The 22,770-nt window shown below is 45.0% G+C and overlaps 1 protein-coding gene across 2 annotated transcripts in view; it reads left to right on the top strand.

Annotated features, from left to right (window-relative positions):
- The window catches only part of ARHGEF25 (Rho guanine nucleotide exchange factor 25), a 590,130-nt gene that overhangs the window by 181,502 nt on the left and 385,858 nt on the right, over positions 1 to 22,770 (top strand). For both annotated transcript variants that reach the window (XM_063952331.1, XM_063952330.1), the window contains exon 2: positions 3,158 to 3,401. In XM_063952331.1, the coding sequence (XP_063808401.1) occupies positions 3,158 to 3,401 (244 nt within the window). The remainder of the gene's footprint in view (positions 1 to 3,157; positions 3,402 to 22,770) is intronic.

The raw sequence follows: 22,770 nt of genomic DNA, 5'->3' as shown, positions 1-22,770 counted from the left end.
GTGTCAGTTTTCTTCTAGAAGCTACCATCCATATTCAACAATCCTGTGCGGCTCTCCCAAATCCTATTTTATCATGCCAAGCATCTCCTGATGCATGGCTTATTGAGGCAGGATGTATTGAGGGCACATCAGTATCCAAGCAGAGGCAGAGGTCACAGTGTGTGAGTGCTGTGTGTGGGTGGGTTGGTTGTGCAATAGTGTTCTGCATATGTGTAATGGGCATTATGTGTGTCATTATGTGTATAAAGGCATTAATAATGTGCAGCATATGTATAAGGGACATTATGTGTATAAGGGAATTAATAAAGGTTGGCATAATGTCTAAGGCGCATTATGTTTCTGAGGACATTAATAATGAGTGCCATATGTGTAAGGGATATTACTGTGTGGTATTATATGTATAAAGGCATTACTGAGGTGTGGCATTATGTGTATAAGGTGCTCTACTGTGTGGCATAACGTATAGAAAGGGCACTACTGTGTGGTCTAATGTGAATAAAGAGCAATATGGTGTGGCGTAATGTGAATAAGCAGCAATTCAGTGTCATGTAATGTGAATAAGGGGAACTACTGTGAGGAGTAACGTATATAAGGTAAAGTGGAACTACTGTGTGATGTTATGTGAATTAGGGACACTATCACATGAAAAAATGTGAATAAAATTGTACTACTGTGTGGCGTAATTTGAATTGGGGGTACTATTGTGGGGCCATACCCCTTCCCAGCAAGAACATGCCCCTTTTTGGGCTGTTCCTATTTAAGATATAAGGGGTAGGAACACCAAAATGAGGACTGCTATAAGTGAGGGGTGATGATGCTGGGATAGGGGTGCAGGGTAAGAGGCAGAACTAGCGGCGGTGCTAGGGGGAATCAGACAAAATCTTGCTTAGGGCATCATATTTGTTAGGGCCGGCTCTGCAGTGAGGGATGTGCTGCTGTCAGTGAGCCGGTGATGTGCTGCTGTCAGTGAGCCAGTGATGTGCTGCTCTCAGTGAGGCATGGATGTGCTGCTGTCAGTGAGGCAGTGTTGAGCTGCTGTCAGTGGGGCAGGGATGTGCTGCTGTCAGTGAGGCAGAGATGTGCTTCTTTTCTGTGAGTAATGTCTCTGTAAATGATGCTAGTGTTTAGAGTTGTGGAGTGATACAGCTCTTGCTCTGTGATGGGGTTTTGGTGACTGTTGGACGTAGTTCAGGTGTGTGAACGTTGGAAAAAATGCAGTTATGTAATCATGTAGTCTATAAATCTCTACTGCAGCAGAAGGTGTCTGCTTGTAATAGACACCTCCTGCTGCATTACCATTTAGAGCTATAGCTGTTGCTTCCAAGCCAGCAGCAGTAATAGCTACTGTGTCCACATCTGAATGACCCTCAGTATGAATACATTTTATCTTTTAGACAAATGTATTCATACTGAGGGTCATACCCACATAGAAGCATCAATTTTTCCAGATATTTCTTTGATTTTTTTTTTTTTTACATATCCAATTAGGTCACCCCAAAAAAAAAAAAAAATTTCACCCCAAAACACACAGGTTCAGTGAAACCTGTGTGTTTTCAGTAGAAACAGCCCCAAGTTCTGGTGAAAACTGGGCTGTTTTCAGGGATTTTGCTTCACCTGCCTGAGGCAGAGTTTAGCAAAAATAACCTTTTGTTTGCCGATCTTCGGTGATTTTAGATACTTATATGAAACTGGGTGTGACTGTGGTGTGGTTATGGACAGTGAGAAATTATGACAATTGAATGTTTGTCACTGATTGTAGAAATAGTACTATGTAGTGTTTGAGGTGGTAAAGATACCAGTTTGGTATGTAAGTTTATGGATGATTACCAGTCTTGTGGCATATATTTAACAGAAGTGGGGTGTAATCTAATGTATGTCTATCTGGCAGTGGTGTCGCTGGGACAGTGACACCCAGTGAACCAAACAGTATAAGCGCCCAAAAAGTGTCAGTGGCTTGGCGAGAAGGGAGCATGGCTTCGTGGCATGCCCCCTCCCCAGGGCCGGCTCTACAATTAGGCAGCCGGGAGATGCTGGACTACCCCTAAAGACTCTTCCTACACCTCCTGCTGCTCCTTAGTGACAGGAGCTGGCAGTGTTGGACTGGGGCATGAAGGGGCCAGCGGGGGGATGCAGTGGTAGGGGCCCATGCTTAGAGACTTGGCAAACTATCAGAGAGTGCATAATCTGGCCCCCTTGATAAAAATATATATAGTAAATACGGCTAGTGCATGCATGATAATGTACCAGATTAATAACAGCAATACACTGTAGAAAATACACCATAGTCCTGTGCAGTATACTGTAACCAGGGGCGGATTGGGAACAAAAAGCGGCCCTGGAAAAATTTGTACTAGTGGCCCCACTTGGGCAGCACCAGAGGTGTAAGGTCTAGCCATGGGCCATGGCAGCAGCACCCTCCCCCCAAGACTTTCCACATAGTGGGCATGTCCAGCATCAAGGGGAAGTTAAAAAGAAATAAAATTAAATGTTATGAGCACATGATATGATACGCCTTCAGAATTTAGGAAACTATATCATTCTTTAGAAAGATATATTTTCTTGCTTATTACACCAACCGTATCCCAATCACTATTCACTCAATCTTATATGTCAGCCGAGCAGGCAGACAGAGCATACACTAGATCATCTGCAATCACAGGCTAAGTGGCAAAGTAATTTTCATATATGTAAATTATTTTGCATCTTATCCATTATGTCTATAAAAAGGACCACATGTCCTCAAACAAAACAGGCCCCGCGGGTGTGTCGGCCCACCAGGAATCTTCCCTGTAAGCCCTATGGCCAATCCGCCTCTGACTGTAACATATGTATAATTAAGCTGATCCATAGAGGAAGGGGTGGGCCCACAGGCAGTAGGGCCCACTGGGTGGTTCCCCTGTACTCCTGTGTGCCAGTCTGGCCCTGGGAGCCGAGTGCTTAACAATGATGTCACAGTGCAGCACCAGCTCCCAGTCAATGAGGAGGAGCCAAAATGTTGGTGTTACCCCCTGGTAGGCTGAAACCGGGTGCAATCTGCACCCCCCTGCTACCCCCTAGTGATGCCAGTACTGTCTGGTACAACTGTTTGCAGTGATATTCACAATAAACATTGAATGTGTAAAAATTAGATATTCACATTTTGTGCATTTTTGTACAGATCTCAGAGACTTGCTCAGAGGATTCTTCTGCACCTGAACACAGCAGTAATGAGGAGAATATGGAGGAGCCGGGCACCCCTGATGTGGAAGAAGAACAAAACAATGAGGAGCTGTCAGATACAGCTGAGAGTCAGCCATCGCCTGCTGAAAGCAATTGCCCCATCATTGGCAGGACACGACGCCTGTCTGACTTTCGTTCATGGTTTGCAGAACACATTCGCCATATGTCAGAATCAGAAGCAGGTAATTTACATGAATTCTAATGTTAAATTCTGACACACAAACGCACAAATACCCAGACACACACACAAACACACAGACGCACACACGGGCACACACATTTGTTGGAACCTTTAAATGAAAAAAGAAAACCCCATGTATTGCTTTGAAATCCCTTCATACTGACATAAGTACTTGACATTTATCATTATTTATGAAATATTAACTAGAAATTAGACTTAGATTTTTGACTCAACAGAATGTTTTAAATAATAAAACAAATGAAAATGTCATGGATAAAAATGATGGGACCCTTGACCTAATACTGTGTTGCACAACCTTTAGATGCAATCATTACAATCAAGCACTTTCTGTAACTCTCCATGAGACTTCTGCACCTTGTCAGCAGGTAGTTTGGCTCACTCTTCCTGAGCAAACTGCCCTGGCTGTCTCAGGTTTGATGGGTGCATGCTTCAGCTCTTTCCATAGATGTTTGATAGGATTCAGAGATCAGGGCTCATAAAAGACCACTATAGAAATGTCCAATGTTTTGTATCCATTCTTGGGTACTGTTAGCTATGTATTGGATCATTACCCAGTTGAAGGACTCATAACCTGCGACTGAGATACAGCTTTCTGGCTCTGTGCAGTATATTTTTCTCCAGGATGCCCTGATAGTCTCAAGATTTCATTGTGCCCTGCACAGATTCCAGGCTCTCTATGCATCGGCAAAGCAGCCCAACATTGTTGGTGGTATAAATAGTTATAATCTAGAAGAGAGGGAATATTGTATTAGAATGTAAAAGCAAATGTGGGGCTTAATTGGTCAATTATTGTTTATCATATCAGGGGATCGGTTATTTTGCCATAGATGGGACAGCAGGAGGAACATCAACCCATCAGGGGAGGAACAGAAGACCCCTCTCTGGCAATGCTCCTTTGGGTTAGAACAGCTATTGCAGTATTTGGAAGCTTGGTAAATTGTCCCTGACCTCAGTCCCCTTTGAGTAAAATGGGGACTGCAGTCTGCAGCACTAGTTTGTCGAACGCAGGAGATATCATGGAGAGCTGTTAACCTTTTCTTAAACCTCCATAAAACTGCCTAAACCGTGCGGAAAGAGACATTTTTGTATTGCTATTGGCTTTATAAATAGACCTCCATATATTTTTAACTGGCTAAAGTACATGAAATATACTGGATTATAGTTGCTATTTGACAGACACTTTCTTGGCTCTTGTCCTGTATTTAACTGAGAGTCTAATCACAGTGAAATAAGCCCTAAAAAGCAATAGTTTATTAACTTTATACCTACAATATATTCAATGTTATAGCAAATGCAGTTTCCAGTTTTTCAATACAATTCTTAGCTGCAGGGTAATGATTGTGATCTCATATTTATGCACCATGGGAGTAATTCTGAGTTGATCGCAGCTTCAAGTTTGTTAGCAATTGGGCAAAACCATGTGCACTGCAGGGGAGGCAGATATAACATGTGCAGAGAGAGATAGATTTGGATGTGGTGTGTTCAATCTGCAATCTAAATTGCAGTGTAAAAATAAAGCAGCCAGTATTTACCCTGCATAGAAACAAAATAACCCACCCAAATCTAACTCTCTCTGCACATGTTATATCTGCCACACCTGCAGTGCACATGGTGCCACACCTGCAGTGCACATGGTTTTGCCCAACTACTAAAAAATTTCCTGCTGCGATCAACTTGGAATTACCCCCCATGTACAGCACCGTATAGTCTCTGCCTGGATCTGTCCCAAGATTTCTGAGATACAGTATATGTGATCATTTCACTGTTTTTATACTCTACCAGGAAACTGAATTTTTCTCATTACAAATGTATATTGTATTTTATTATAAAGTAGAAATCATTCTAGTAACGAGTACTTATACCCCTTTCACACTGCAGCTTTAACCCGGTAAATTGCCGATTTTTCAGCCTTCCTAAACGGTTGTAGCTGCGATGTGAAAGGGCCACCTTGAATTTACCGTATTCAAAATACTGGTATTTTGAAACGGTTAAAAAGCAGGCTCCTATCCGGTTCAGAACCGTTTCACTGTGCAGTGTGAAAGGCTCTGAAACGGTATTTCTAAGCCACAGGAGGTGATAGGCTGTCTCCATGTGTGATGTCACCAGGCAGAAGCAGGAAGCTGGAGGAAAAACACATCAGACACATGAGAGTGGGTTTGTCAGACTTGGTTTTGTCTGTGTCCCCGGAGGGGGCGCTAGTGGGTCAGTGGAGGTGGATGGGAGAAAACAAGGAGGCTGGATTATGTTTCTGCGCATGAGCGCAATGATATTTATTAAACAGATGGTTCACAAAACGGCAGCAGAAAATAACAGTAGGAAATGCAAATGTCAATTGTACAGCGTGGCAGCTGAAAGTCTATGGTAACAGAATGAATGGTGACTGATGAAATGATAACCGGTAGTGATGATAACAGATGAGTGATAACTTGGCAGAGAATATTCTGGTATGGGAACCAGAGCAGATTAAAACATGGAACCAGCAGAGATGGTGTTGTATGGCAAACCTGGTAGCAGAGGCAGGAGTCTGACTATGTCCACAGTGCAGGTGATGAAGCACTGGCAGCATGCAAGCTGCATCACAGGTGGGGAGATGGAACACACCTGGAGTCAGTCTCTACTGCTAGGCTAAAGCACACAGAGATGGTGGTGAGTGTGAAGCCTGTAGATGGAAGCAGGTATTGCTGGGGCTTGTAGTTCCACGGAGCTGTGAGAAGTAACCAGGAGTACAGAGTCTCAGGTAGATAGCCAGGAACACGGAACAGCAGGTAGGTATCCAGGTACACGGAGGAAACAGGAACCAGATCCTTACACATGAGTCGCAGGAGTGACACAAAGTTCAGGATGCCTGCAGACTGATCCTGCAGCTTCATATATACCCCCTGTTGCACAGTCATTGGTGGAGTGAGGAAAAGTGGGTGCGGCCAAGCACCGGATTGGTCGCCGTATGCTGACTGCTGGAGGCTGTCATGGCGGCGCCCATGCCGCGGCCCAGCGGGAACGCGGCGTGCTACACGCCCGCTGTCACAGGAGCGCTCCCAGGCCCAGGATGGCGTCTGATGGCAGAGACACGGATGACAGATGGACGCAGGGACCCAGGACGGAGTCCGCAGCGGCGGACAGATGTCAGCTTGGTGAGTCGATTCCTGACAGTACCCCCTCCTTTAAGGGTGGGCACCGAACACCCACGTGGCTTGGAAGGATGAGTGTTATGGAAGACACGGACCAACCTTGGAGCATGGACATCCAACGAATTTACCCAACTTCTCTCCTCTGGGCCATAACCGGACCAATCGACAAGATATTGAAGACGTCCATACCGGCAACGGGAATCCAGAATCTTGCCAATCTCGAACTCCACGCCCCGCTGAGTTCAAACTTTGGGACCAACTGGAAGAGCTCTTTGGAAACGATTCAGGACTAAAGGTCTGAGGAGAGAAACATGAAAAGCATTAGGTATTCGCAGAGAAGGTGGTAACTTCAGCTTGTAGGCCACAGGGTTGATGACTCTTTCGACAGGAAAGGGACCAATGAAACGTGGTGCAAATTTCATAGACGGGACCCTAAGACGGAGGTTCCGGGTAGACAGCCAAACCTTGTCCCCAGGTTTCAGGCTAGGAACTGCACGTCTTTTGCGATCAGCAAAGTATTTATACCGGCTGGAGGCCTTTTTGAGAGAAGTGTGAATCTTCCTCCAGATTGAAGAAAACTGACTCAGGGCAGTAGTGGCAGCAGGAACATCCATGTGAGGGAGTTCTTGGAAATCTGGAACACGAGGATGTTGCCCATACACTGCAAAGAATGGAGTTGTCTCAGTAGCAGTGTGGTAGCGGAAGTTGTGGGCAAACTCGGCCCATGGGAGCAGATCAAACCAGTCATCCTGAGAAGATGAAACATACAACCTCAAAAATGTCTCTAGTTCTTGATTTACCCTCTCTGTCTGCCCATTCGTCTGAGGGTGGTAAGATGACGAGAACTTCAGTTTAACCTGCATGGCAGAACAGAGAGCCCTCCAAAACCTCGCTACAAACTGTACACCTCGGTCGGATATTATTTCTGAGGGTAGACCATGTAAGCGGAAAATCTCCCGTAGGAAGATTTGGGCGAGTTTTGGGGCAGAAGGGAGACCCTGGAGAGGAACAAAATGGGCCATCTTGGTAAATCTGTCCACTACAACCCAGATGGTATTGTATCCTTGAGAAGGAGGAAGGTCGGAGATAAAGTCCATGGACAGGTGTGACCAAGGGCGACTAGGAACAGACAATGGTTGTAACTGACCTGCTGGAGACTGACGAGGAGTCTTGTGCTGCACACACTTAGGACAGGATGCCACGAAATCCTTGATGTCAGCTTTCATCTTTGGCCACCAGTATGTCTCAGAGAGGAACTTGAAGGTTTTCAGAACACCGGGATGACCAGTGAACTTGGATTGATGGGCCCAAGACAGCAACTTGGGACGGAGTTCTGGGGAAACAAAAGTCTTACCAGGAGGAGGAGCTGGGGAGACTTGAGATGCAGCAAATACCACTGGACTCAGGATGGAATGTGGAACTGAGTCAGGCGTTTCCTCTTCGGATTCCATAGATCGGGATAAGGCGTCAGCTTTAACATTCTGCGAACCTGGGCGGAAATGAAGCTTAAAGTTAAAACGTGAGAAAAACATAGCCCACCTGGACTGGCGAGGATTAAGGCACTGGGCTGCCTTTAAATATAGCAGATTTTTATGATCCGTGTAGATGTTGAACGGATGTTTGGCCCCTTCCAGGAGATACCTCCATTCCTCGAGGGCCAGCTTAATCGCCAGTAGTTCTTGATCTCCAACGGAATAGTTAGCTTCTGCAGGGAGGAATTTACGAGAATAAAATCCACAGGGGTGGATTTTCCCATCAGTTCCCTTCTGGGAGAGAACAGCTCCAGCTTGTAGTTCCACGGAGCTGTGAGAGTCTCAGGTAGATAGCCAGGAACACGGAACAGCAGGTAGGTATCCAGGTACACAGAGGAAACAGGAACCAGATCCTTACACATGAGTCGCAGGAGTGACACAAAGTTCAGGATGCCTGCAGACTGATCCTGCAGCTTCATATATACCCCCTGTTGCACAGTCATTGGTGGAGTGAGGAAAAGTGGGTGCGGCCAAGCACCGGATTGGCCGCCGTATGCTGACTGCTGGAGGCTGTCATGGCGGCGCCCATGCCGCGGCCCAGCGGGAACGCGGCGTGCTACACGCCCGCTGTCACAGGAGCGCTCCCAGGCCCAGGATGGCGTCTGATGGCAGAGACACGGATGACAGATGGACGCAGGGACCCAGGACGGAGTCCGCAGCGGCGGACAGATGTCAGCTTGGTGAGTCGATTCCTGACAGGGTTTAGAAGCGTTTTCTTACTGCAAATATATTATACAATGGCAACTTGGAGTGATGAAGAGGTGAGGGAGCTGCTAAGAATCAGAGGGGATGAGGAAATCTGCAGACAAATAACTGGGACAGTCAAGGATGCACTCATATATAAAAACATGGTTAAAATGCTTGAAGCTGCTGGGTTCCATCGTATGACTATCCAAATGATTAATAAATTAATTAATTAATAATTATTAATAATGTGTGGGCCAGAAAAGTCCATTTATAATGACAACCACTGTTTTCTATGGGTGAAATGGCTTCAGTGTGAAAGGTACCAAAACGGTAATGAAATGGTAATATACTGGTTACAACATGCGATGTGAATGGGGTTTAACTGCTCAGACCCGTTTTAAGAACCGTTTAAAGAACCGTTTCAAAAGCAGGTTTTGCGATGTGAAAGCAGCATTAGATTCATTCTTGCTACAGTGTTTTTTGCTTTCTTGCTTTGGCCAGTGTTCTCCCTTTTTTACAGAAATGAGCCACAAATGCAGTTTACAGAGTTGTTGTTTTGTAGTTGTCATTATTTTGTCTATAAGTTACTTCTATGGAGCAAATTTACAGTATTGTTGACACATTTGTTAGATATTTGCCCTTTTAAGAGGCTACCCTATAAGATCATTGTTGTGCACTGTGTGGTTTGAGTAAATAATTTCTCTGCATTGCAATGTGAAGTATTCCCATTTGTTACTTGTAATTCTCTATGTCAATTCCTGGATTCATTTTGGATTTGTTTTATTGCTGTCCTTTTCACTGCACATCATGCCTGCCTCCTTGTGGTGGAAAATATCTTCTTCTTTCTTTATTATTATTATTACTTGGTCGCTGGATGAGTTTCACTGATGTTTTCCTGTTATTTTTCCTGGGGCTCTTCTTGAAATGATCAGTTCATAACTGCCTATTACATTCACATCAACAGAGAACATGTGAATTACTCATTATCAATTAAATTGTGGGTTGCAACAACATACAGTAATTGTAAAATGCTAGAACTATATTACTGGTGAATTTTACTAACACTCTTTTCTCCTCACCAACCAGGGGCCTGCTACAGTACATGCAGCTGTCATTTCCAGGAGTCTTGTGTTACTCGGATAGGCCCAGTGAAAAATGAATGGGTGACAATGGGAACTGAGAGTGGGATGACCTATCACAAGCCACGAACAAAATATTACAGCTTGTGATTGATCCTGTTCCCTCCCCTGCATCATTTTAAACTGTTGAGTACATGAGGTGGAGCTGGAGCAGCATGTTAGCAAGATTTTACAGTTCATGGGAATGGAGTTTTACATACAGAAAACCGTTTACAGCATACTTACCTACTGAAGTTTTCTCTGGGAGAAGCCCAGAGAGGAGGAGCAAGTGGGGAGTGATGGGGGTGGGACCCACTGACGTGCGGTGGGGTGAGGCAGGTGAGGCAGAGTCTTTACTGTCCTACTAACGTTTGCACCAGAGTTTTGACTGTATAAAGTATCTAAAAAAATAAAAATACAAAGAATATGTTAGAAATATCTTCTTTGCATTATTCTAATAATTTTATAGCCAAAACTCTGGAGTAAAAAGTCTATGGCAGGTGAGGCAGTGCCTCAGCTGCCTATGTTTTCCGCACATCTCTGTTCAAAACTCACCAAATGTCCAGGAGTTTATACTGCTGCACCTGTGTATAATGCCCAGATGTACGCTTTGGCTCATAAATTGCATGTAAATCTGGCTCTGGGGCTAGCCAGTGCCTCCTGAGCTATTTAGCTCACCACACGTCCCTGGTGGGACCAGACTATTTGCAACATTATGCCAGGCACCCACCTGTTAAAACGCGCAATTTGCGCATATTTGCATAGGGAGTGGGGCTAAAGTTACACATTTACCATATAATTACATAATTAGAGGGGCCCCCCAGCACATTCTGCCCACTTCACTAGGAAGTGGGTGTGATGCAGGAGGGTTACCCACTCTTTCAGGGGTGCGGGGGACTACTGAAAAAATCTGGAGAGTAGGCAAGTATGATTTACAGAAAGACACAGACATTTATGGAAACTGGTGCAAAGTAAAAATGTGGAGTTGTCATTACCAACAAAACAGACTGTAATTATCATTTGTGTGGTGCAGAATGGAAAATGAAAGCAGACAAGTGACTAGATGCTTTTCGTTTGTCCCAGCTTCATACATGTGCCCCAATGTATGTCAGGCAATGGTTCCATCATCAGTGTGAAGCATATTAACATTGGACACCCTGATAATCAGACCTTGGGAGACATTTGTGAAAACTGCTGCAGGAGAGAAGTGGTGTGGCCCACTGCATCCATCCAGCTTCTGTCATATCTTGTAGTCTAGTTACATAGAAACTAGAGTAACCAAAATGCTTAAATAAATGAAAACTTTCTTGTTTTAATAGACAACTAAATTTAGTAAATAGTGGGCGGGATGTAATGAAGTGCGGGATGTCGGCTGAACTCTGACTTTTTTTTTTAAGGGGCATTGTAAGTGATTGCCCCTTTAACAAAAAGTTAGAGTTCGGCCAGCATCCCGCACTTTGGCCGAACTCGGGACATCTGTGTGTGGTGCAGCACGCGGAACCCTGGATCCAAAGGAGGGTCCACACCATATACCTTGCACCCATGTCTAATACTCACCTCTACAGCGTTCCTCGTCGTCTTTGACAGCACTAATCACTGGGAAAATTCTAACTATTTGAAGCTGACCCTGTACTTTGTGAAAAAAATGATTAGCATTGCAGCTGAGCAGATCTATGTAGTGTGTGGCTGCAAGGGATTGGATGTGTGGCTGCACACTACATAGATCTGCTCAATTGCAATGCTGATTATGTTTTTTACAAAGTGCTTCATATAGTTAGAAATCTCAATGTTTTTATGCAGGATCAAATAGCTCAAGAATGTTTGAAAGGAATGCAACAGGTTATAGGTTTCAATCCTGTGGATGTCAGTATATTGAAATGTGTTTTTAATAAAGGGTATTGTAACTGGATAACAACAAGCTCTCAAGTTAAGTGCATGAATGTGGTATAAAGAGGATTTGTGTCCAAATTTTGTCATGCCCCTACCCCCACTTATTGGTAAAATTGGGAGGCGCTAATTCTCTTTCTGGCACAGGGCACCAAAAAGTCTAGTTATGACTCTAAGAGGAGGACTGCACATGGGCCTCCTCTCTTTATATGGCCCTGACTAAATGTCTAAGTATGCATACTTTCCCAATGCTGCATGTACTTTCCATGAGAACTTGGGCATGTCCTCAGTATGATAGTAAAGTGGATGGCGTCTATGGGCCTGATTCTGAGTTGCACGCAGCAGAGTCTATTGGCGGTCACCTACCTGTGAGTTATGCAAGTGCCGCTACCAACTCTTTCCCTCTTGTACATATATTCGTCCGAGTATGATAGGTCTGAGATGCCCATTTGTAGATTGGTGCATCCTCTTGTTACAGTACTGTATACGTAATATGTTGCACCATGGAAACTTACACCAGCCCTGTGGCCTCTTGTGTCTGCGGCTGTGCATCCGTCATGTGGGCGCTTGCATTAACAAGCCTGTGACACTCCCATACCACGCCCACTGAAAAGACCACTTTTGCAAGCATTTCTAGTCACCACCTCAGATATTTTGCTCCACTAAGTGATCATTGGCATTGCATGTGGATTGGATCTGCCTCTAAATCAGACTCAGTATGTCTGAGAAGTGGATGCTCACAGTATGTTCTCTTTTAGACACAAGAATATCTACAGGTCAAAGGCTAGGTCAGCAAAAAAAATTATGATACAATATATTACACTATAGTTCAACCTGAATAGGTTCCAGTAAGCATCGTGCTTGCTGTTTCCCTTCTTGCTTTGTGGTGGCCACTTCCCAAACATTATGTTGTCCCTCTTTTATAGGAACATTGTTTCTTTTTCCTGTATTGACCTTTGATAGGCATATTATATAAATCTTCATAGACAGTGGTGTAATTTTGGTCATGTTTTAAATGACTCTATGCCCAGCATAACATGTCTATGATTGTATGGGTACAGTTGGAGCGCTAATAAAAATGAAATTATTTTGAAATTACATTTAGGAAAAATTTATATGTTTGGACTTTATGTTAGTATTTCGTGCTCATCTAACTAGCGGGGAGTGTTCAGATTTGTGTTAAGCCAAAAAATGACAGTATACTGTATTAATGTTGAGCCTCATATAGCCTATCCGCCTAAACTCTAAAGACAAGGCATAACTCGAAAAACTTCTGATTCTGCTGGTTCATGTATACTATCACCGCTGGCTTCAGAAATGTGTTGAAGAACACAGGGGAGCATAAATGGAGCACAAATGTAGAGAGAAAACCCCAGCAACTGCTATTAATTAACCAGAAATGTAAAAAAAAAAAACTTGAATACCATTGATATGATTAGTTTAATATATGAAGCAGGGCCTGTTAGCGGTCAATAAATGCAGCATTAATATAATATTACATTTCATTATATTATTAATTGAAAACAATGGGCCTGATTCACAGGTGGATGCAGTTGCGTTTGCTATCACAATTTTTCCCCCCGGATTTGCTGCTGCGAAATTATGCAAATGCATTATCTGCCTTCCCCTTGTGCACCAGCATGCGACAAAGATTACAAGAGACGCCCACTCTCAGTGTCCTGGACCATGCAGCTGAGCACTCCACCATCGGCACAACATTGCGCACACTATAGACCAGAGATTTTCGACCTTTTACAACTCACGGCACACTGAACAAGATCTAAATATTGCCAAGGCACGTTCAAATATAATGGTGATGCATGGTGCAGTTGCGTGTCCTAGGATGTCATGTTGCAGCTTCTCCATAGGTAACGCCTGAGCCACATCTGAGAAAGCCAGAAGAGCCCAACACTGCCGGGCCCAAAATTAGAACTGGCTCTGCAACCACTGAACCCACCAGTATTGATCGTTCCAGGGCCTCAGTAGCAGCAAAACACTGACTGGCCTGGCTCTACTTCTATGGCGGCACACCTGGAGACTGCTCAGGGCACACTAGTGTGCCACGGCACAGTGGTTGAAAAACACTGCTATAGACAGTAGTGACAGCCTATAGCCAGCTCAGTGTTTTAATCTGAAATTCCTCTAAACATGCCCTCTGTAGCTGTGGTTCTGTGTTTGGGAACGCAGCTGCGGTCACTGCCACATCCATGACAGTCCCAAAACACGCTTATGAACCGCCCTTTTTTGTGAGCACTTCAGGACACCTCTCAGCCACCACCCATGGTAGTGCACTGCCAGTTCTATTGCAAGCAACTCCGCATGCAACTACAAACTCAGTAGTACGCATGCGCTGTAGGGGGTGTCTGTACTTTTGTCACATGCACAATAGCAAAAGTATTGCAACAAACTTTCATTATCATTAAAAAGATGGACATCAGTTTTCATGTGAACTGATCATTATATTGATTTTAGACTGCACTAGATAGTAGATAGGAACATAGAAAAAACACAAAACAATACAACAAAACTAAATGACAACTGGCAAAATGTATCAAAATGATTTTGTGGCAAACTCTCCAGAAACTGCCATTTCAGTGGTTTTCTGGATAACTTTAGGATTCCCCATACGTCCGAGGCAGATATCAAAGATATCTTTTGCCGTTCCTTGGAATAGCAGATCCCATAGGTTTCTATGGGGCTGCAATCTGGCAGAATACATTCTGCTAAATTTCCTGGTGAGGGATGCTTGAGTTCCCTCTGTGTTGGCTGATGTTGGCACTTGTGTAGCATAATGACAGCACGCATATTACAACTGCTGGGTCGGACAAGAAGGAACTACAGTGCCAGGACAGCTGCATATCTGGGAGTTGTCACGCTAACATTTGGATGATGCTTTCCGGTGGCCTAAAATGCAAATAAGGCAGCAATGATGGGGGAAATTGATCACAACTTTATTGCAATTATTGATACATCTCCCTCATAACCAGGTAGGCAGGCTGCACAAAGCATCATCTAATATTCTACTGTATGTGCTTTGCAATGAGCAGTACTAAGGGTTTATTAAAACAAACAAAAAATATTAACTATATCAAAAGCCAAAAATAAGAATTTACTTACCGATAATTCTATTTCTCGGAGTCCGTAGTGGATGCTGGGGTTCCTGAAAGGACCATGGGGAATAGCGGCTCCGCAGGAGACAGGGCACAAAAAGTAAAGCTTTCCGATCAGGTGGTGTGCACTGGCTCCTCCCCCTATGACCCTCCTCCAGACTCCAGTTAGGTACTGTGCCCGGACGAGCGTACACAATAAGGGAGGAATTTTGAATCCCGGGTAAGACTCATACCAGCCACACCAATCACACTGTACAACCTGTGATCTGAACCCAGTTAACAGTATGATAACAGCGGAGCCTCTGAAAAGATGGCTCACAACAACAATAACCCGATTTAGTTAGCAATAACTATGTACAAGTATTGCAGATAATCCGCACTTGGGATGGGCGCCCAGCATCCACTACGGACTCCGAGAAATAGAATTATCGGTAAGTAAATTCTTATTTTCTCTATCGTCCTTGTGGATGCTGGGGTTCCTGAAAGGACCATGGGGATTATACCAAAGCTCCCAAACGGGCGGGAGAGTGCGGATGACTCTGCAGCACCGAATGAGAGAACTCCAGGTCCTCTTTTGCCAGGGTATCAAATTTGTAGAATTTTACAAACGTGTTCTCCCCCGACCACGTAGCTGCTCGGCAAAGTTGTAATGCCGAGACCCCTCGGGCAGCCGCCCAAGATGAGCCCACCTTCCTTGTGGAATGGGCCTTAACAGATTTAGACTGTGGCAGGCCTGCCACAGAATGTGCAAGTTGAATTGTGCTACCAATCCCACGAGCAATCGACTGCTTAGAAGCAGAAGCACCCAGCATTGTTGGGTGCATACAGGATAAACAGCAAGTCAGATTTCCTGACTCCAGCCAACCTGGAAACTATATTTTCAGGGCCCTGATAACATCCAGCAACTTGGAGTCCTCCAAGTCCCTAGTAGCCGCAGGTACCACAATAAGCTGGTTCAGGTGAAACGCTGACACCACCTTAAGGAGAAACTGGGGACGAGTCCGCAGCTTTGCTCTGTCCGAATGGACAATCAGATATGGCTTTGTGAGATAAAGCCGCCAATTCTGACACTCGCCTGGCCGAGGCCAGGACCAACAGCATGGTCATTTTCCATGTGAGATATATCAAATCCACAGATTTGAGTTGTTTAAACCAATGTGATTTTTTAGGAATCCCAAAACTACGTTGAGATCGCCCAGTGCCACTGGAGACATCAAAGGGGCTGTATATGCAGTACTCCCTTAACAACTTCTGGACTTCAGGAACTGAAGCCAATTTCTTTCTGGAAGAAAATCAACAGGCCGAAATTTGAACCTTAATGGACCCAATTTGAGACCCATAGACACTCCTGTTTGCAGGAAATGTAGAAATTAACCTAGTTGAAATTCTTCCATGGAGCCTTCCTGGACTCACACCCTGGCACATATTTTCACCTAAGCGGTGATAATGTTGTGCGGTCACCTCCTTCCTGGCTCTGACCAGGGTAGGGATGACCTCTTCCGGAATGCCTCTTTCCCTTAGGATCCGGCGTTCACCCGCCTTGGCGTCAACGCAGCTGCGGTAAGTCCCGGAACAGACACGGTTCTTGCCGAATCAAGACCCTTCTTAGTATCTCTTGAAGTTCCGGGAACCAAGTCCTTCTTGGCCAAACCGGAGCCACGAGTATAGTTCTTACTCCTCTCCTTCCTATCATTTTCAATACATTGGGTATGAAAAGCAGAGGATGGAACACATACACCGACTGGTACACCGACGGTGTTACCAGAGCGTCCCAGCTATTGCCTGAGTGTCTCTTGACCTGGCGCTTCAGGTGGGACGCCATCATAACCACCTTTGGTCTTTCCCAACGGTTTACAATCATGTGGAAACTTCCAGATTAAGTTTCCACTTTTCCGGGTGGAATTCATTTATGCTGAGGAAATCTTCCCAGTTGCCCACTCCCGGAATGAACACTGCTGACAGTGTTATCACATGATTTTCCGCCCAGCGAAGAATCCTTGCTGTCATTGCCCTCCTGCTTCTTGTGTCGCCCCGTCTGATAACGTGGGCGACCGCCATGATGATGTCCTACTGGATCAGCACCGGTTGACTTTGAAGCAGGAGTCTTCCTAGGCTCAGAGCATTGTAAATTGCCCTTAGCTCCAGTATATTCATGTGGAGAGAAGTCTCCAGACTTGACCACACTTCCTTGGAAATTTTTTCCCTGTGTGACTACTCCCCAGCCTCTCAGGCTGGTATCCGTGGTCCCCAGAACACAGTCCTGAATGCTGAGTGTGCTGCCCTCTAAAAGATGAGCACTCTGCAGCCCCCACAGAAGAGACACCCTTGTCCTTGGAGACAGGATTATCCGCTGATGCATCTGAAAATGCGATCCGGACCATTCGTCCAGCAAATCCCCTGAGATCTGCCGAATGGAATCGCTTCGTAAGAAGCCACCATTTTTCCCAGGACTCCTGTGCATTGATGCACTGATACTTGGCCTGGTTTTAGGAGGTTTCTGACTAGGTCGAATAACTCCTTGGCTTTTTCCTCCCGGAGGAACACCTTTTTCTGGACTATGCCCAGAATCATTCCTAGGAACAGCAGACGTATCGTCGGAAAACAGCTGCGATTCTTGGAATATTTAGAATCCAGTCGTGCTGTCGTAGAACTACTTTAGATAGTGCTCTTCCGACCTCCAACTGTTCTCTGGAACTTGCCCTTTTCAGGATATCGTCCAAGTAAGGGATAATTTAGATGCCTTTTTTCTTTGAAGAAACATCTTTTCGGCCATTACCTTGGTAAAAGGCCCGGGGTGCCGTGGATAATTCAAACGGCATCGTCTGAAACTGATATTGACAGTTCTGTACCACGAACCAGAGGTACCCTTGTTGAGAAGGGCAAATTTGGACATGGAGGTAATCCTTGATGTCCAGGGACACCATATAGTCCCCTTTTTTCCGGTTCGCTATCACTGCTCTGAGTGACTCCATCTCGATTTGAACCTTTTATGTAAGTGTTCAAAGATTTCAGTTTAGACTATGTCTCACCAAGCCGTCTGGCGTCAGTACCACAATATAGTGTGGAAAAATAATACCCTTTTCCTTGTTGTAGGAGGGGTACTTTGATTTATCACCTGCTGGATATACAGCTTGTGAATTGTTTCCAATGCTGCCTCCCTGTCGGAGGGAGCCGTTGGTAAAGCAGACTTCAGAAACCTGCGAGGAGAAGATGTCTCGACTCTCCAATCTGTACCCCTGGGATAATACTTGTACTATCTAGGGGTCAACCTGCGAGTGATCCCACTGCGCGCTGAGACTCTTGAGACTACCCCCCCACCTTGAGTCCGCTTGCATGGCCCCAGCGTCATGCTGAGGACTTGGCAGACACGGTGGAGGGCTTCTTTTCCTGGGAAGGGGCTGCCTGCTGCAGTCTACTTCCCTTACCTCTATGTCTGGGCAGATATGACTGGCCTTTTGCCTGCATGCCCTCATGGGAAAGGAAGGATTGAGGCTGAAAAGACGGTGTCTTTTTCAGCTGAGATGTAACTTGGGGTAAAAAGGTTGGATTTCCCAGCTGTTGCCGTGGTCCCCAGGTCCGATGGACCGACCCCAACTAACTCCTTCCCTTTATACGGCAATACTTCCATGTGCCGTATGGGATCTGTATCACCTGACCACTGTCGTGTCCATGACATCTTCTGGGTGATATGGACAACGTACTTATCTTGATGCCAGAGAGCAAATATCCCTCTGTGCATCTCACGTACATATATATAGAATGCATCCTATTAAATGCTCTATATGAATAAAATATTTTCAGTCAGGGAATCCGACCAAGCCAACCCAGCACTGCATCTCCAGGCTGATGGCGATCGCTGGTCGCAGTATAACCACCGTATGTGTGTATATACTTTTTAGGATATCTTTCCAGCTTCCTATCAGCTGGCTCCTTGAGGGCGGCCGTATCTGGAGACGGTAACGCCACTTGATAAGCGTGTGAGCGCCTTATCACCCTAAGGGGTGTTTCCCAACGCGCCCTAATTTCTGGCGGGAAAGGGTATAACGCCAATATTTGCTATCGGGGTAACCCCACGCATCATCACACACTTCATTTTATTTTATCTGATTCAGGAAAAACTACAGGTAGTTTTTTCACTCCCACATAATACCCTTTTTTGTGGTACTTGTAGTATCAGAAATATGCAACACCTCCTTCATTGCCCTTAACGTGTGGCCCTAATGAGAAATACGTTTGTTTATTCACCGTCGACACTGGATTCAGTGTCCGTGTCTGTGTCTGTGTCGACCGACTGAGGTAAATGGGCGTTTTTAACGCCCCTGACGGTGTTTCTGAGACGCCTGGACCGGTACTAATAGTTTGTCGGCCGTCTCACGTCGTCAACCGACCTTGCAGCGTGTTGACATTCTCACGTAATTCCCTAAATAAGCCATCCATTCCGGTGTCGACTCCCTAGAGAGTGACATCACCATTACAGGCAATTTCTCCGCCTCCTCACCAACATCGTCCTCATACATGTCGACACACACGTACCGACACACAGCACACACACCGGGAATGCTCTGACAGAGGACAGGACCCACACTAGCCCTTTGGGGAGACAGAGGGAGAGTTTGCCAGCACACACCAAAACGCTATAATTATATAGGGACAACCTTATATAAGTGTTTTCCCTTATAGCATCTTTATATATATCTCAATATCACCAAAATCAGTGCCCCCCCCTCTCTGTTTTAACCCTGTTTCTGTAGTGCAGTGCAGGGGAGAGCCTGGGAGCCTTCTCTCCAGGCTTTCTGTGAGAGAAAATGGCGCTGTGTGCTGAGGAGATAGGCCCCGCCCCTTTTTCGGCGGGCTCGTCTCCCGCTATTTAGTGAATCTTGGCAGGGGTTAAATATCTCCATATAGCCTCTGGGGGCTATATGTGAGGTATTTTTCGCCAAAAAAGGTTTTCATTTGCCTCCCAGGGCGCCCCCCTCCCAGCGCCCTGCACCCTCAGTGACTGCCGTGTGAAGTGTGCTGAGAGGAAAATGGCGCACAGCTGCAGTGCTGTGCGCTACCTTTAGAAGACTGCAGGAGTCTTCAGCCGCCGATTCTGGACCTCTTCTTACTTCAGCATCTGCAAGGGGGCCGGCGGCGCGGCTCCGGTGACCATCCAGGCTGTACCTGTGATCGTCCCTCTGGAGCTGATGTCCAGTAGCCAAGAAGCCAATCCATCCTGCACGCAGGTGAGTTCACTCCTTCTCCCCTAAGTCCCTCGTTGCAGTGATCCTGTTGCCAGCAGGACTCACTGTAAAATAAAAAACCTAAGCTAAACTTTCTCTAAGCAGCTCTTTAGGAGAGCCACCTAGATTGCACCCTTCTCGGCCGGGCACAAAAATCTAACTGGAGTCTGGAGGAGGGTCATAGGGGGAGGAGCCAGTGCACACCACCTGATCGGAAAGCTTTACTTTTTGTGCCCTGTCTCCTGCGGAGCCGCTATTCCCCATGGTCCTTTCAGGAACCCCAGCATCCACAAGGACGATAGAGAAACTCAGATTTAACAGTAGCATTTGGTACAAAGGTATACAGACATTATGCCGACACTGTGAATGCCAACAGTACATATCAGTGTTGTGTTTAAGATTAAGGTTAGGTTTCTGGATAGGGCTAATATACTACAAAAGTGTTATGATGACATGCAGCCATGCTTAATGTACACATGATAACCATGTCCTCTTTGTGCATACCAACATGGCACATATTGACATAATATCAATGTCAAAATTCTGAATGTCGACTTCAGGCCATGTCAACACCCAGTATATATTCACTTTCCCAATAATTCTGCATTCTCACATAACTGCTTGTTATTGCATAACTTGCTCCCCATTACTCCTTAGTGTGCGTTCGGCACCTTTCTCCTACAATATTTCCCAAATCTAATCCTCACACATCCCCAGCAACTCATGTTTTCAGGATTTTTTTTTTATTCTGCACAGGTGACTTATTCTGATTGGATGGGTCAGTAATTATCCTACCTGTTTCCACATACTAAAATCCTGAAGAACTAAGCTGTTTGGGGGGGGGGCCTGAGTACTGGATGTGCTGTATTACTATGTATAATTAAGTATCATCAGCTGGAGGGACCAATCATACAATCAGAAGTAGCTAGATAGTATTGTTGTTATTATTATTATTATTATTATTATTATTATTATTATTATTATTATTATTATCCTTTATTTATGTGGCACCACAAGGGATCCACAACGCCAAATTACAGAGTACATAAACAAAATAATCAAAACAGGAAAATAGTGAGTTCAGTTGAAGACAATATAGGACAAGTACAGGGTAAATAAACATAGCTACAGCAGCAGACGTCACTGACATAAGTATCAGGGTGGCAGAAAACCGGGGGATTTGGTGCCGTCAAAGAAGGTTTAAGTAAGTAAAGGATAAGCACATGAGGGGTTGTGGGCCCTGCTCGTGAGAGCTTACATTCTAAAAGGGAGGGGTAGACAGACAGGGGTGACACAGATGGGGTAGACAGCGAGCAAGGAAAAGAGGGTTCGGATGAGATTAGGCTGGGTTTGGTGAAAAAGTGAGTCTTCAGAGCCTGTTTCTCGTATCATTTCTTGTATCTTTACATCATGCCTGCCTTTAGCAGCAGATACTGGGCCTGATTCTTAGACTTACATTAGTGGCACCATCGCATCTCTACGCAGCGGCTGTGCTAAAATATGCAAAAGCCGCAGGAGCCTTCTTAAGTAAAAATTCTATGACCCATCTAATGGTTGCATCCAAAGGCGCATCCTCTGTGTGAGCACCAGACATCTGAGTCACCTACAGATGACTCGGAATGTCTGGCCAAATCACACTGATGGGGCCAGTGAAGCTGCATCCAAGGCCGCAGCCACTGGCTTTGGCATGCGCAGAATATGGGGCCAACAAAACCCTCCCATTTTCCGAAATGCTTCCCTTTGCCTCCAGCAAAAGCAACTGGCATGTCAATCATGCTACCACTTTTGGAATACTGCCTCTGACGTCGCTGGATCAGAAATGCACGTGCGCAGTGAGGCTCATGCGCAGATCATGAAACATCTAAAATTTGCGTGAATATCAGTTAGATTTCTGTAGATCTCTGAAACAGGCCCACTGTACACTACCTAATGAGACTTATCTGGGGATGAGTACAAGTATAATTACTGTATGCTGTGATCTCATCTATAGATCTTATATAATACTACAGGAAGGTAGAATTCAGGTATCCATTGCTAATATGCTGTCTAAGCCTTTAAAGAGATTGACTTGTTCCGAAACATAATTAGCAGAAGTCACATTTCAATTTATGATTAACAAAGGACACAAATCATGTAAGTCTTTCCACGAATGTTCAGATGGCAGTGAATCATACTTTGCACTGCAGCTAGTCTGCTGAGATAAATTGCTTGTTATTGTTGTCTTGATAGGCATGTGCTATGTCTTAAGTCCTCTCAAGACCATAATACCATATTACAGTCTCAATAATTGGCAAATTACTGTTGTTTTGTTGCAGGCTGTAATACCAGCTAATGGACAAACATCATTTTCTCCTGTGTATTGACACATCCATGGCGTTTCTGTAGGCTGTACAATACAAACAAAATACAGGCAGCAACACACAAAGGTTTCATAGCTCATAACAAGCTGTCCCGGATGTCATGCTTATTGAGTTAAATAGGATTTATATATGTAACAGCTGTCTTAAGAACTCCTGCCCTGTAGTAAATTACCCCCATTTGTGTTGGTGGCAGCTCTCTGCAATCTGCACATGAGAATAAACTTTTACCCTTTCAGGCATTAGCAGACTCTACATAACATGTTTAAATGGCGTTGTATTCAGTGCTCTGAAAAAGATGCTTTGTA

Source organism: Pseudophryne corroboree, chromosome 2, assembly GCF_028390025.1.
Source record: "Pseudophryne corroboree isolate aPseCor3 chromosome 2, aPseCor3.hap2, whole genome shotgun sequence".
Lineage (NCBI taxonomy): Eukaryota > Metazoa > Chordata > Amphibia > Anura > Myobatrachidae > Pseudophryne > Pseudophryne corroboree.
This window is presented reverse-complemented; position numbering and strand designations above follow the sequence as displayed.